This window comes from Mirounga angustirostris, unplaced genomic scaffold (genome assembly GCF_029215605.1).
Source record: "Mirounga angustirostris isolate CCGP_5_RB_7025 unplaced genomic scaffold, mMirAng1.0.hap1 SCAF_7, whole genome shotgun sequence".
Lineage (NCBI taxonomy): Eukaryota > Metazoa > Chordata > Mammalia > Carnivora > Phocidae > Mirounga > Mirounga angustirostris.
The window spans coordinates 47743619-47760242 of record NW_026991715.1 but is presented as its reverse complement, the minus strand read 5'-3'; the positions used below and the strand labels follow the sequence as shown (position 1 = coordinate 47760242).

General features: G+C 33.6%; 1 protein-coding gene across 3 annotated transcripts in view; it reads right to left on the bottom strand.

Annotated features, from left to right (window-relative positions):
• Positions 1-16624, bottom strand: part of KIF2A (kinesin family member 2A) — a 75822-nt gene that overhangs the window by 7184 nt on the left and 52014 nt on the right. For 2 of the 3 annotated variants that reach the window (XM_045895334.3, XM_045895342.3), the window contains exons 10-19: positions 14102-14192; positions 13910-13973; positions 13098-13189; positions 12561-12703; positions 11978-12182; positions 10969-11079; positions 9861-9928; positions 5585-5735; positions 3225-3326; positions 432-567 (exon numbers count right to left, since the gene is read on the bottom strand). In XM_045895334.3, coding sequence (XP_045751290.1) covers positions 432-567; positions 3225-3326; positions 5585-5735; positions 9861-9928; positions 10969-11079; positions 11978-12182; positions 12561-12703; positions 13098-13189; positions 13910-13973; positions 14102-14192 — 1163 coding nt within the window. Of the gene's footprint in view, positions 1-431; positions 568-3224; positions 3327-5584; positions 5736-6631; positions 6746-9860; positions 9929-10968; positions 11080-11977; positions 12183-12560; positions 12704-13097; positions 13190-13909; positions 13974-14101; positions 14193-16624 lie in introns of all 3 variants that reach the window. The other variant, XM_045895348.3, reaches the window with a different exon arrangement.

Sequence of the window (16624 nt, the reverse complement as noted above, 5' to 3'; positions counted from 1 at the left end):
CTTGATTTTTTAAAACAAGTCTTCAAAGGAAAGACATGACACAGGTGTAGATAGGAGGCTACAGAAGGCATGGTCCTGAATAGACCTAATCTAAGCAAAATAATTCTGACAAGCACTGACCTATCAAACTAAAAATCTGAATGAGTGTATAAAACTTACAGATCTGTTAAAATCCATTTTCCCTCTTTAATCATAAGATGCTTTTATCTTTTCAAATGCCTAAAAGAAAAAGACAACTAAAGAGCACTTGAAAGGATACTCCATGTTTCTTTTTTACAAAAAACAGAATGACTGGTCTGTCTTTATACTTCTGGAAATGTATTAAATGGTGCCCATAATTTTATTTCGGATATCCTCTTGCAGTATGAAATCCTGCCACCAATTACATATGAAGATGAAGATTTCAAGCACTAAAATGAAAAAGGAATTACCCCGCAGCTCAGTTAAAATGTCTATTTTTTGCTCAAGAATAGCTTCAAGTTGAGTAGCATATGAATCTACATCATAGTCTACTTCTTCAGTCATCTCTAGGAGAGCCTTTTCATCTTCTAACCATCGAATAGATTCCTAAAAGGACAAAAATTCAACAATCCAATAAGCCTCTTTGTAAGAAACCAATTTACAAATTTCATGTATGTTAAATATATTCAAGCATACTTAAGATGGTATTCTCTAAAATATTAATAAGTATAAAACATCTTTATTTACAAAGTAAAATTAAGAAATATTTCCTTAAATTCTAACATAAACACAAATATGATAAGACAAGCAAGGTAACTTCATTTTTCTACTTTTCCTTTACCCTGGGTAAGGGCTTGGGGAAGGCAATGAATCAAACATGTTATCAATCAGTGAGCACAATAATTCTCAAAACTTAAGTAGCTACCCCTAAAATTGGGGAAGAATGGTATAATAAAGCTTACTGAGCAACCTATTGAGGTCTATGGTAGCCCAGAACTTGCAAATCATGTAGAATTTACAAATCCATTTGGGGCCTCACAGTAGTTGGACCAAAAGTTAACCCCAAATTCTAAACACTAGGTCTTCAAAATTATTTTAACTGTAAGAGACCGATGGATAGTCAATTTTAGAAGAGTCAAACAAATCACTAAATAGTAGCTACTTACTATTCATAAATGTTTTAAAGGAAACCATTCATTCTTAAGTGATTTCAGATAATGTGGAATTTATAAGTGTCATTTCCTAGCAATGTCATGAATCATACAGATCATGAACAAGTTCTGATCATTCTGAATTAAAGAGGTTTTGGTTAGGTCTTTCTAGCTTTCAATGCAATTTAATAGCTAATTATTATTTTTTTTAAATTTTATTTATTTGAGGTAGAGAACATGAGTTGGGGGGCAGAGGGAAAGGGAGAAGCCGACTCCCTGCTGAGCAGAGAGCCCAATGTGGAGCTCAATCCCAGGACCCTGGGACCATGACCTGAGCTTTGAAGGCAGACGCTTAACCAACTGAGCCACCCAGGCGCCCCAACTAATTATAACTATACTATGTATAATCAGGCTGAATTAGCAACTTAGCTACAGATATCTATTATAAAATTACGTACATATATGTATCAATTAAAATACATACACACACCCCAGTATTTTTTTTCTTTAGCTATCCACTTAATCTTTTTTTTTTTTTTTAAAGATTTTATTTATTTATTTGACAGAGAGAGACACAGCGAGAGAGGGAACACAAGCAGGGGGAGTGGGAGAGGGAGAAGCAGGCTTCCTGCGGAGCAGGGAGCCCGATGCGGGGCTCGATCCCAGGACCCTGGGATCATGACCTGAGCTGAAGGCAGACGCTCAACGGCTGAGCCACCCAGGCGCCCCTCCACTTAATCTTTTAAAACAAAGCCCTATTTTGAGAAATGGCAAGTCACAGTACATAGGAACAATAAATCAAATTATAAAAAGAATACTGGATTGAAACTGAAAAATAACCAGTTCTGACAAAAAACAAAGACCTTTTAGATTTCATCATAAAATGGCAGAGTGGGAAATGATGGTCTTTGTATGACTAGCACCTTGCTCCGAAAGGACAGAGACAATTTAAGACAACTTAAATTACAAGTGTCCTTTCTTGATTTAATCTAAACACCCAGGCCTCTAAATAGATTCTCATAATAAGGGTTTGATTAAAACTGTAACAGTTTTCCTTTTTTTTTTAAAAAAAGATTTTATTTATTTATTTATTTGTCAGAGCGATAGAAAGAGAACAAGCAGGGGGAGCAGCAGGCAGAGGGAGAAGCAGGCTCCCCACTGAGCAAGGTACCCGATGCGGGACTTGATCCCAGAACCCTGAGATCATGACCTGAGCTGAAGGCAGACGCTTAACCAACTGAGCCACCCAGGCATCCCAAAACTGTAACAGTTTTAATGAGGGTATATCCTATTCTCAACTTATAAAATAAATAGTTCTCTTAAATTTTTGAGCCTTTTATCCAGGTGTTTAAATGGCCTACAGCTGAGTCACATTAATATTTGTTTACAAATAAATATTTCTCAAACATCAGAGAAGGCACACAGGTCAACAGAAAGAGTGAGCTATTGTTCACCTTTTTCTCAGAACATATTTAGTCTCCATAATGATGTCTAAATGTTACCTTCACTTCCTCGTAAGTATCACTCTCCAGGATATTTTGTTAGAAAGGGAGTAGGTGAGGGGTAGGGGAAGGCAATCATACAGTAAATCATACAATGCTTTTAATAGGCTGAACGTACAATGGGATGAGTACGTCACGAGTTACTGCAACAGGCAGGGATTTAACACCCCTCACTCATCTGTCACTGTAATAACCTTCCCTTTCCTAAAGTAATCTTCCACCTCTGCAAAGGAAGATACTTCCTCAACTGTTCTGATAACGCCTTGAAGTTTTTCTTACTGATGTCAAATAAACTGGCCTAACATGGAGAAAGAGGTGGTGGAGGGCAGAAGTTCAACCCTTCTCTAAAAATGGACAACTAATGAAAGCAAATAAAGCAGAACAGTAGTAAATAAACTAGATCTTTTCATCATAGCACAAAAAAACATTGTTTGTAACCACCATTCATTTTCTGTTCAAAATATCCCATATACATACCCTACCCTACAAACACATATATACAATACATGCACAATGGTAATTTTTTACATTAGAATAATATTCAAAGTATTATGAAAGTTCTTCATTTTCTAACAGAAATATTTTGATGAAAGGTCCTGTCTTACTTTACCTGGAACACTGCCCTGTGATCTTCTACAACTTGTTCTTCCATTTCTACCATTTGTGAGACAGCTTCATGAAAAGTAAACAATTGGGGAGAAACTTCTTCTTCCTTAAGATGAGCATAGTTAAAAAAATTAGGACATAAAGTTTACATTTTAAATGTTACATAAAAGTAGTTTTTCCACATCATTTATAAAAATGTCATTTAGAAAATGAGGAAGTTTGCAAGATAAAGACTACTAAAATATAATATAAAAGGCGAAGCCACAACTTCTTTTTATGGGTCAAAAGTATTTGATGTAACACTCAATAAGACAGCCCAAATTAAAGCGTATCAGTGAGGAGTAGTTTTCACTTAGTCCAGGCTTTATTGCAGAATTACCCTAAAAAGGCAATCTCTTTTGGAATAATGCAACTTTTCAAAAATACATTTTTTTTTAAAGATTTATTTATTTATTTTGAGAGAGCGAGAATGAGAGAGAGAGAGAGAGAGAGTACATGAGTGGGGGAGGGTCAGAGGGAGAAGCAGGCTCCTCGCTGAGCAGGGAGCCTGATGCGGGACTCGATCCCGGGACTCCGGGATCATGACCTGAGCCGAAGGCAGTCGCTTAACCAACTGAGCCACCCAGGTGCCCCCCAAAATACATTTAATACAGGCTGTAAATATGCTAAAATATTTCCTCAGTATTGTTTACTTTTTTTTTTTTTTAAAGATTTTATTTATTTATTTGAGAGAGAGCACATGAGAGGGGGGAGGGTCAGAGGGAGAAGCAGACTACCTGCCGAGCAGGGAGCCCAATGCGGGACTCGATCCAGGAACTCCAGGATCATGATCTGAGCCGAAGGCAGTCGCTTAACCAACTGAGCCACCCAGGCGCCCTACTTTTCACTAATAATTTAAGCCATATGTATGTCTTAAATATCTTTTATCAGAAAAGAGATTTCAAGATAATGTCTTTTATGACTGTGACTATCAAATTAGTGTTCTGAAGGTGTCAACTCTTACTAAATCTTAATTTCTGAATTACACCAGACAATATGTTTGCCAGTTTTTACAGAAATCTTAATTGACAATTGACAACTTTACCTCATCAACAAAAAACCCATAGACATAAATACAACATATTCTTAGTCCTACATCAAGTGAAAATTTCTCTAGCCTTGCTTTCTTTTTTGAGCTTCTTTCCCAACCCCAACGTCTAATGATTTATTTCCTCAAAATGTGGCTTTAGTTAAGATGAGGTTTACTTAAAATTGATTTATAAAATGTGAGTAGAAAAAGCAATTTTTTTCAAACAAGATACACAATTCTATATATATGTACAAATTTTGGTTAAATAGTATAAGTAGACATTTGACTTCAATCAGTATGCTACCATCCCTAAAAGATTATATATATAATCAAGTTGGCCAAAGAACTTTTTATCTTCTCTTTGGGAAACAAGCATCTGTTTTTCTTAAGACATGCAGGCATACAATATATCATACGATAAACACACTCAACCAACTTTATTCATTTTATCTGCCCACCTCCCTGTCAAACCCAGAATGTCCTCTTTCCTTTGCTTTAAGATATTATGCAAGTTCCTATCACTTCCGTGTGGTCTACTTAGAATACTTTTTTTGTCTATACAACTAGTTCTGGAATGCTAACATTCTTTATTATCTTCTACTTTGTGTACTTGTGTTGGTTTTATCTGTAGGACATGTCTTAGACACTAACCCATTTTAATTTACCTTGTTAAGACTTTAATATAACAATAAGAAAAGGTATACATGCACCAGTAAACTTAACTAAAAGCTAAGGCTGAACCACCTCAAGATAGTTCCTGGGAGTAGAAAAATTCAGAGAAACCCACACACTCTCAAATATGGAGGAGGCTGCAAGAACTCATGATGTTACACTTTAAGTTTCTGCACCGGTCCTAGCCAACCTCTCCAAATTAAAGTCCTACAAAGACCCAACCTGGCAGATAGAAGAATAAAACGGAAAAGATCTGCTATAGAGGGGGCCTATCTTTTTTTCGTTTTCCAAATCCTTAAGAGGCACCATACCTAGGTACAGTGCATGGTTTGTTTCAAGAATTCAAAAAGCAACTATACCACCCTTTAAAACTTTTGGATAAGAGATAGACTAAGGCCAGGATCTCATTTTCAGTTTTTTATTTTCCACGGTTCAAAGTTTAGAACTCTTCTTTTAAACCAGGAACCCCAAGTTCCCTTTTAGAAAATCAGTGTAAAAACAGATGGCTGGCTCATAGGCTGTGGTTGGCTGACCCCTGATGTAGATGGTAGTTTTCAATCATTAAGTTCTGCTACTGATGAAATGAACTAAAATCAGGTCATTATAACTATATTGTCACTCACGTTTTGTTCACAAAGAAGTTTCAGATCATCTCTCTGAGGGGAACTCCCCACACCCCACTGTGCCTCTAAGTCATCAATTTGATTTGGTGGATGGTGCATTATTGGACGGACATCACCAGCAGCAGTTGGATCCACAGTCAATTCTTTCACCCTATAAATACATAAGAGGTACCTAAAATTAACAAACACACATGCAGAGGAACAAGAAACTACCATCCTATTTAATAAAAAGGCAATTCAATTAACATATTAAGACTGATGATGTCAGCTTTCCAGATCAAGTTTACCTGAAATCTGTGTAAAGACTAAAGGGATATTTGGCTGTTGAACTTTCAGAATTTACTGAGGTAACTGTATAATTATTTCAAAGATAATTATTGTGCATAATAACAATTAGCAAAAGTACATAGATTCAGTATTTCAAAGTAAAACTGTTTTTGCAATTAAATTATATAAACAGAAAAATGATAACAACAGCAGTTAGATCAATAAATGATTATTGCCAAAATCAGAGAACTTAATATACTTTGTAGATTTTTAGTTGTTATAATGCTCTATTAAAATAGCTACATGTGAAATAATCATATTTCTAATGTATGAAGATTATAAGTTACAAAGTTCTATCATTTAAAAAATGTTTAACTATTATACTTCAGTTTACACAGTGGGAGGGTACATGTTCTAAATCAAGAGGATCTTTGTTATTTCCTTGCAGACAAGGAAATTTGTAAGAACATACAGAATAACGGTAAACTTCTCATTTTAAACAAGACCGTTTACCTTTCAACCATAAATATGCAAAGATGACATCATCCTTAAAAATATGAGGGGAAACAGGAAGCTTGAATTCTAAATCAACATTTTAAAGCAAATAAATTAATAAAGTACACAAAAATGAAGATCATGCAGTACAATCATCACCTGCCAAATGAAATGAAAATGAAAAATAAAATGGCTCAGAACAAAAGTATAAATGAAATATTTATATGTAACACAATTCAAAAGAAACTATGAAAATAAACATCTTATGCATAGAAGAAAGTAGACCTGGTAATCGAAGGAGAAAAGTCGTCATACTCATAAGAAGGAGAGAGATCAGGGCGACTGCCACTACCCTGTGAGAAGGGAATGTCTGATGGACTAATTCCAAACTCCTTTACTCTGCAGCACCAAAACAGCAACAAATTAAGAGAAAATGCTCTTGTAAAGACAGCAATGCACATTTCAAGTTTTTATTTCATATTCAGTTTAAATTTTTTTTTAAAAAAGGTATCAACATTGTTGTGACTTAGTGTATTTAGAGTGCTTTAAAAATAATTAATTTTAAGAAGTTTTCGAATTTTTCTGTCCTATCGATTCCTTAGTCCATAGTCCTTCCTTTCTGGTATACTTTCCCCTTTTCTCATGATCCTTCCTAGAAGTTTAACCAGACCATCACCTAAATTTTAAATGCCCCTTCTTTACAGCTACATGATGATTAATCAAATTTCCTTGTGCAGTCAATACTGCAAATATTTTATTAGCATCAGTGAGCCCTCAATACTCTTGCAATCTTTTAAAACAGAACACGAAAGTATTAAGTCCTTCTGGCATCCACTGTTTGTAATGAATTAACTTCTTTCCTATGCGTCTAGGATGGTTCCATCCACAGTACAAAATGAGAAAGCAGTTCTTCAAATAGTTTTCTGTGTTTGGTTCAGATGAAGAACCCTGGTTAAGAAAAGCCTCTTTAGCAATGAAATTTAAATTGCTTTTGGTAATGTCTCTGATATTTATATTTAACCAAACTATGGCTTTTCTGACACCATCTCTGTGATTCCCTACGTTCCTCTTGGGGTCATCCCATTTCATAACAGTAAGCTGTATTTATTATGTACTTCCTACATGTTAGGTATTATGATTGTAAATTTTAGGCATTATATTATATAAATCTTACAACAATCCTGTGGTATTATTTTTTGCCACTTTACAGATGAGAAATTGGTTCAGAGCAATAAAGAATCTTACCCAATGTCATTCAGTGAGAATGTGGTGTGAGGTTCAAACCTAGCTTTGAGTACAAACATTATGTTACTTAAGCATCCAATATACTGACCATCTTTTTCTCACGACTTCTTTTAGATTTGATCTAAATGAAATTACTGTTTCGTTGGGTTATAGATAGTCATATAGATCAAACTAATAATTTCATGTAGATCAAACTAATTTATTTCTTCTACTTACACTCTTTCTTTGACCTACTCGTAATGCCTGCTGTCCCAGGTTCAATCCTAGATTCAGCTGCCCTTCATCCTATAAATAGTCACTTTGGAAAGCTTATTTACCATACAGACTGACAAAATCTAAATTTCTAACACTAACGTGATTCTTTTTATTCCCAACTCCATTTAGGATTCTATCAGAATCTCCTAATTTAGATAACCTATCCGCCCCTAATAAGCTAATATTTTCCTCTATTCCAAGGGCTTTTGTCCAACTCAAACAGTAAATACTATATGCAGGAATTATATTCCTCAAATGAGCTATCAAGGGAGGTTGAAAATCTTTATTCCTAGAGATTTGGAAAGAAAAGACAGAATTATTTGTCCCAGATGGTTAGTGATGTTGCAGATGAACTACATTACATGATAATAAATTAAAACATTTACTTGGACCTAAATAAACTAGAGGAATGGCCAGATATAGCATTTTCAAATTAGGGAGATTCCTTTGCAGTTAGAAGTCTGAAGACATGGAGGGGTCTTGTCTGTTTTAATTCTATAACATGGCAATATTCTGCTATACTAGGCTGTTGCTCAACTCTCCCATGAACAATTTAAAGAAGCACTTTAATGATAAAAACCCCACATACCAAAAATGTTCATTATAAAAATGAATTAAAAGTACCATAAATGTTTGCAGCTCAGAGCCCATAATTCAAAGTTTAAAAAGGATTAAATTTAGAAATAAAGTTCCATTATATTTTTAAAGAAGTTATTTTAATATCTTTTTGTAAAATGTCAATAGGCTTATACTTTCCAACAGTTTTTACTATCATTTTAAAAAATCTCTTCAGTTGAAACAAAATCAAATCACAAAAGAAAAAAAAGAGTATGACCCTATTTATATAAAGTTCAAATACAGCCACCTATGTTGTTCAAGGATACATTCATAGGTGGTAAAACTATTTTTAAAAAGAAGGAGAATACCAAGAAAATTATGCCACAGAAGTCAAAGCAATGTCTACCCTGGGGGACAGATTAATGGATTTGGACATGTTATTCAGGATTTGTAATCAGGAGGGGACATATGGGGAGCTTTCTAGAGAGGTAGAAATGTTCTATTTCCCAATCTGATAATAGGAATTTACACTATATAAATATTTATTAGATTATTCACTTATGTTTTCAGTACTTCTCTGTATACATATGTATTCCTGTTTTATAAAAAAAGATTAAAAATAGAATTTCCATAGCAATTAAAATAAATAGGACAAATACTTGTATTCAGCAAAATTAAGGGAATGTCCATAGTAGAAATGTTATACAAAGAGGAATCTGATCTCTAACAATTAAAATCACAAATGCAATATGTGATAAGAGAAACTGAAAACTACAAAGTCAATTTTCAAAACAAGAGCAACAGGATCAATTTATGGAACAAATATAAATCTGTCTATCACAATCCAAAGTTCCAAGGGCATTTCATTACTATAAGGAATAAATTATTTTAAGTCTATAATGCTTTTGTCCTTTCATTTTTAATAACATCATGTCCATTAAATTCTATAACACTAGTGACAATGAATAATAAAATTAACTCATAGAACACCAGAAAAAAATGTGCTATCATTACTTATTCAGACCCTAGATTTCCTACACATGGTATTTAGTATTATCAGAAATAATTTTTAGCAAATACATAAAACAATTTAAGAAATATAGACTGGTCCCCTTATACTCACTTAGACTCTTAATATAATAGGAAAAATTTACATGATTTAAACGCAGTAAAAAAACATGAAATATAACTTGGTGAAACAGAAAAATGTAATCATGTTCTAGGATAGAAAGACCAATTCTACTAAAGATCTAAATCTCTTTCCAAATTACCCAACACATTTCCATTTATTTTCAGAACTTGACCAAATGACTCTACACATCACCTTAATGAGTAACATGCAAAAAATTTTTTAAAATTGAAAAAAAATAATAAAAGTCATCCTATCAGGTATTAAGTCAAAGTAAATACTGCTCTACTCCCCTCAAATTTAAAACCAAATAACTATTTTGCATACCTATTTGCATATCTTAATGTATTAAGAGTATTTTCACAGGATGCCATTCCTGGAGAGATTGTGGCAATCTAAGGGAGAAAAATGCAAAGGTAAAGAAAATGTTATAAATGATGAAGACAGTCTTATCAACATATTGCTCATTAAGATCTAATCCTAAAATGGTTATTTAAAATTAACATTTATTTGTGATATCTAAACTCCAAGATAATTTGCTATATCACCCCCACAATCAGATAATAACTATAAGCCACATAAAATATAAATAACTCTCTGAAAGCACCAGAAAATGATTTAAATCACACAGAAAATGGAGGTCAACACCTAGGAGGGAATAGCACTGAGTGTTCCCACAACCCCCTCACCACCCAACAGTGTTTTTGCTTAAGGGCAAGCCCCGCTGCTGTCACACGGGGCAAATAAAACTTCATTAGAAAACTGGAATTTCACTGGTTAAACTAAAGGACAGAATTTGAAGGTAGAAACTAAAGCAGCTAGAAAGTAAGGTTTGTCCCAGAAAAGATAATCATGGAGGGAGGTAATCTTGGCAACCAAAAATTGTACATATAAACTGCCCAAATCTCTGGCTGACTCCTGAACCGGGCATACATAAGGCCTACTCCAAGTAACATAACTAAGTCTAAAAGAACTGTTTGTTTTCAATTTCAGCTGCTGCCCAAAGCAAGGGAGACAAGAGTTTGAGATAAATTAAGTTCACTTCTTGCTAAAACAACAAAAAATCAATAATCTTTAGAATATAAGAGAATCCAGAGTGTCTGTATAAGTATTTATTCATAATAAAAATTATATAAACCAATTTTACTAGACATACTAAGAAAAAGAAAAGTGTGAACCATACTCAAGGAAAATAAAAATCAATGAAGACCAACCTCAAGAAGACTCAGATGTTGGAATTAGTAGAATGCATTATAACTGCAATATAATCCTCTCTATCAGACTGGCAGGGACCACATCTTAAGTATCACTGTATCTCTCACAATAGAAGGATTTAAATGATTGTTATTAATGTGCATTATAATTTTTCCATAGATATTGTGAGTTATTCATTATTCAGGGTTAAAACAAAACAAATAAACAAACATAAACTTACCATGCAGGTACGAGAATTTTCACCTATGAATGAATCTCTTAACACCTGAGTGAGCTTACTTGCTCTGAAAGGAGTATGAGGTTTATTTCTACCTAAGGCTCTGATGCACTCCTGAAAATTAAGAAAGCAAGTTTCACAGATTAGGCTCCTTATATAGAGTAATCTTAATTAATATACTTAAAAGACCTTTCATTATAACTCTAACATTTAAGATCTGATTGGCTCTGGAAATCCTACTAACAGGTTTAGAGCATACTAAAGATGGTCTCATAAAGCCTAAGAAAATGAAATTAAAAACAGTAACAACAACAACAACAAAGTACTTATTATTCCAAAAGATTCTTCTGACTAACATTTAGAAGTAACAGATAGAAGGATATAAAGCTAAACTTTGAAAGTGGCATGACAAAAGAAAAAACACAGAATGTTTTCTTGTAGTCTTACCAATCCTTCCTTTCTTTTTTTTTTTTTAAACATTTTATTTACTTATTTGAGAGAGAGAGAGGGAGAGAGCACAAGCAAGGTGGGGAGAGAGGGAGAAGCAGACTCCCCCCGAGCAGGGAGCCTGATGCGGGACTCCATCCCAGGACCCGATCCCAGGACCCCCAAGATCATGACCTGAGCTGAAGGCATACGCTTAACCAACTGAGCCACCCAGGCACCCCCAATCCTTCTTTTTCTATTCAAGGAAGGGATAGAATATTCGTCATTCTACATTTTTCTGAGACAGTATTTCTTAGCTGAGTTTTGTGGTTCCTTGCCTTCCTCTAAGATAATATGACTAATTAAAACCCTGTGGAATCTTAGATCCCTTATTCACTCTAAAAAAAATGAGTATGTGTGAAGAAAGTTCCTGGGTATAATATAAATCAATAACTGTAAACATAAATAAATTCGGATAACCTCTCTTCCTCACTAAATGTTATATGTACTACATTTTTGTAGCTACTCTAAACAAAATTAAAGTCAAAAGCAAAAGATTTTTCACAATTAAATCCATGTTATTTACCTTGAGTGCTAAAAGGCTTTTATTAATTTCAGCACCTTCAAGCCTGGTTTGCCTGTCTGCACTGGAAGTATCAGCTCCTCGTTCATTTCCAGCCAAATCAATGAGAGAAAATTTGCCATGTAGTTTTCCTTTCCTTCTAAGAATAATCTGAAACACTGCATGGCTCCGAGATGAATGTGCATTTGCAGATGTTTGACCGGATGTTCTACAATGTGATTAAGGTTATTTTAGATACCAAAAAAACTTCAGTTTTTATATGTTGTAAACCACAGTATTTCATCAAAGAACCCACAAAAAACTATCCAGCTTCCATCATTTAAATACAAAAGGGACAATCTAACTTAAAACACTTCAACATAGCCAGATTCATACACTTTAATCTGGCATACTTCTAGTATATTTGTAGTATGATTATCAATATGGTAGATATCACTCAAAGTTACATGTAACAGTAAATGTTTTTATGAACAAATTTTTACTACCAGGATGCATTAAGTAACACCTTTGCTTTGTTTAGATACCCAAATTATCTAAAACTGATTAAGAAATTAATTTTCTCTTTCTTAGTTAAAATGAAATTTACCTGCAACTGTTACCTATGTCAATGAGTTTCAGTACATCTTCAACACATTTGACCTCCCGTTCCTGTAATCCCACCACTTGAACCTGCTGTTTCCCATCTTCTAGCACTCTTAATTTTGTTTTCCTGTTTAGCAAGTCAAACACCTATTTAAAAAAAAAAAAATTAGAAAACTAGCTTTAAAGGAAAAGACTCAGTTCTATAAAAATGAATCGGAGTCCAAAAATTATTTCAGAAAATTAGAATAATAATGCTCAATACTGAAGCTGAGACTTTCAAAGGGAATTTTTTAAAATCTCAACAAAATACTAATATTTTAGTATATTATTATTCTAACACATATATATTTAGAATATTCTAACACATATAAAAATATGTGGTGCAATGGCTGCACAATATGAATGTAGTTAATGCCAGTGAACTTGTACACAAAAAAATGGGTGAAGTATTAAATTTTATGTTATACATATATTAAACCACAATTTAACACTCTCTCCCAAAAAATCAGGGTGTTTTTTTTTTTTTAAAGTTTCCACTTACCTTTCCACTATAAATTTCAAAAAAGGTTGCATATACTTGAAGTTCTAACTTCTTATAGTTTGGCTTCTTTAACATTAAAAAGACATCTCGAGCTGTCAAGAATTTCATATGGAGAAAATGTGTTAAGACTTTATAAATACTATCTTTTTTTAAAAAAATATATTTTATTTAATTTGAGAGAGAGAGGGAGAGAGAGAGAGAGAGAGAGCATGAACAGGGGAGAGGGGCAGAAGGAGAGGGAGAAGCAGACTTCCTGCTGAGCAGGGAGCCTGATGCGGGGCTCAATCCCAGGACCCTGAGATCACGAATGAGCAGATGCTTAACTGACTGAGCTACCCAGGCACCCTGCAAATACTATCTTTAGATATTTTTTACAAAAAAAAAAGTAATAGTTTTTTACACTTAAGTACAGATGCCACTCTCTTTCATATTCAGTAAAAGAATGCTACTACTTATTCTTATAAATAACATAAAATTATAGGTGGTCATAGCAAGGTTATTCCCATAACCACACCAAACAGAAGCTTTTCACACATCAGCTATTCAACAACAAATACTAATAAGCTTCAACAACAAATACTAAGCTCCAATAATATGCCAGATTAAAATGACACAAATATAACCAAGATTCCTGTCCCAAAAGCTTAATCTCAGTTCTTTTCAAGTGGTCTAACAACCTAAAATTGACATAACATACAAATTTAACTTTATGGTTACCCTGAAAGTCCTGAACAATATTTCCAAGTTTTATTTCAAAGCCACCTGAGTAATATTCAAGAATATTACAAATGATATGCAAAAAAGACGGTTACCTGCTAATGCATAAATTCCTTTAGAACAATCTTGGTTCTTTCCTGAAAAGTCACCTCCCATAGTCTACATGTTAAAGAAGAAATAATAATAGATATTATTCAGGAATAAATCTTAAGAATTTAGGTCTTAGAATTAAGCCATAAGGAAAATAAACAAGCTGCATAGGAGGATGTAACTAATGAATTACTCACATGAGTTTTTCCACTTCCAGTCTGCCCATAAGCAAAGCATGTTGCCATTCCCCTTTCAAATATAGTTTCCACTAGTGGTCTAGCTGTAAACCTTAAAATTAGAATGCACTAGTCAGAATGTGCCATCAATATTTAAATTAAGTAAATAAAATACCAAGTCTTATTAATAAACAAAACTCATACCAATATTTTTAACAAATCAATGGGCTCAACTGTCAGACTACAACTGAGCCCACTGATTTGTTAAAATTTTTAAATCTTATCCTAAAATTGCTTAAAGCTATTTAAAGCATAATTTCAAGTAATTCCATAATAAACGACGGTCACAATGGACCAAGAAAAAGGAAGTAACTGAGCTAAGACATGTGTATATAGAAGACAATGTGAAAGTTTTAAAAAACAACAACAAAAAATCATATTAGGCAAGACAAGTAAGGTTTATACAATGAAGAGCAAAAAACCAACCAACCAACCAAAAAACCCACACCACCAGGATTAAAAGTTTTAACAGAAATCTAATCAAAAGAGTGATAATCTCAATAGAGAAAAAAAAAACTATAAAAATATTATCTTAAGGCCATCTACCCAAGTAGAAAAGTGACAGGATTTCCTTGAATATAGCTAAGTAAATATAGATTATACTTATAAGACACTGAGTTTGGAGTTGATAGTCTTAGTTCAGGAGAAGGATGCAAAATTATTATGGCTTGAATTATTTTTTAAACCTATTATTGTAATCACTGCTAGAGTTAAAATTAAAAAAGGGATAAGAAATACTTCACTGGGCAGAGCTCTAAAAACTGTAATGGGAAACAATTTTTTTTTTTTAATTTTTAAATTTTATTATGTTATGTCAGTCACCATATATTACATCATTAGTTTTTGATGTAGTGTTCCATGATTCATTGTTTGCGTATAACACCCAGCGCTCTGTGCAAAACGAGCCCTCTTTAATACCCATCACCAGGCTAACCCATCCCCCCACCCCCTCCCCTCTAAAACCCTCAGTTTGTTTCTCAGAGTCCATTGTCTCTCATGGTTCGTCCTCCCCTCCGATTTCTCCCCCTTCATTTTTCCCTTCCTACTATCTTCTTCTTATTTTTTAACATATAATGTATTATTTGTTTCAGAGGTACAGGTCTGTGATTCATCAGTCTTACACGATTCACAGCGTTCACCATAGCACATATCCTCCCCAATGTCTATCACCCAGCCACCCCATCTCTCCCAGCCCCCACCACTCCAGCAACCCTCAGTTTGTGGAAACAAATCTTTTTTTTATACAGGCTTCAAAATAATGTATGCGGAACATTTTATACAGTTCTGCTCAATTTTTTTAAAGGAACAACTGAAAAAGGTACAGAACAAAAGGAGCAGGAAAAAGTAGTCAAATGGAAGTAGAGAAGGAGTCTGCAGAGTGATTAGACAAAAAAAGGCCTACCTCAAATTCCCTCAAAGCTAAATAAAGGGGATAGCACCAATATTGGTAAAGTTAAGAAGCATATATATAAAGTAAAACAGAATGTTTACTAAATCTAGCATATTCAGAGAAACATACCTTATAATTATAAAGTCAGACATATTTTATGAAGCAGGAGTGGAAGTAGAGAAGGGAATAGCAAGTAGGGGTAAGAAGAGGACTCTATTCTCAGGTAAAAAATGCACAATTTATATTAATAGTTCCCTTTTAAAACAAATTCTTCATAATACCATTTAGCGTTCACACTTTCTTTAATTTTCTCTTTCTTTACAACTGAACTCCCAGTTTACTGGCTTAAGCCCAATGGAGCTGACCTCAATAATATTTCATTAATAAGTCTTCAATTCTTAGGACTCTTATTAAGTCTTTAATTTTCTGTTTTCCAGCCATATTTATAAAATGAAAAGGCAATGAAAAAGCATTCAAGTAATTGCCAAGACAGTCCTATATAGACTAAAATAGCACTGCTGTTAAAACTGACCTGTTATAATTAGAAGGCAATGTTTACAAACTATGTATGAAAATCTAAATTTGGCATTCAACTTTGGGATATCAATGTGTAATACTTGTAAGTTTGAGTTGTTTATAAGTTGAATAAGTGAACATATAGAATTTCATGTATTACAACTATTCCAATGCTCAAAGATGATAAAAATTCGGCAAATGCAAGTAGGTTTACAGACCTTTTTTCCTTAAATGGTGGTAACATGTGAAATAAAGGTTTAGAAAACTTATGGACATAACAAATATTCCAAATTTCTTTACTAAAACAGAAATTAAAAAGCAAAAAGTAAAGTCCCCTTCTCACCACATCAAATTCCTAGAACTACAGAAAACGCCTACATTTTCCAGAAATTTCCTATCCATATATAAATAAAATGTATGAGATATGTATATATTAGTAATAAAAACTATGATTTTGGGGAAGCATTAAAGGGAACAGGTAGTAATACTCATTATTGTGTTTATACCATAACCTTTGTTTAAACTCAGAATAAAAAAGCATATTGCCACTTTGGAGAGATATGCCAAGATCAATGCAA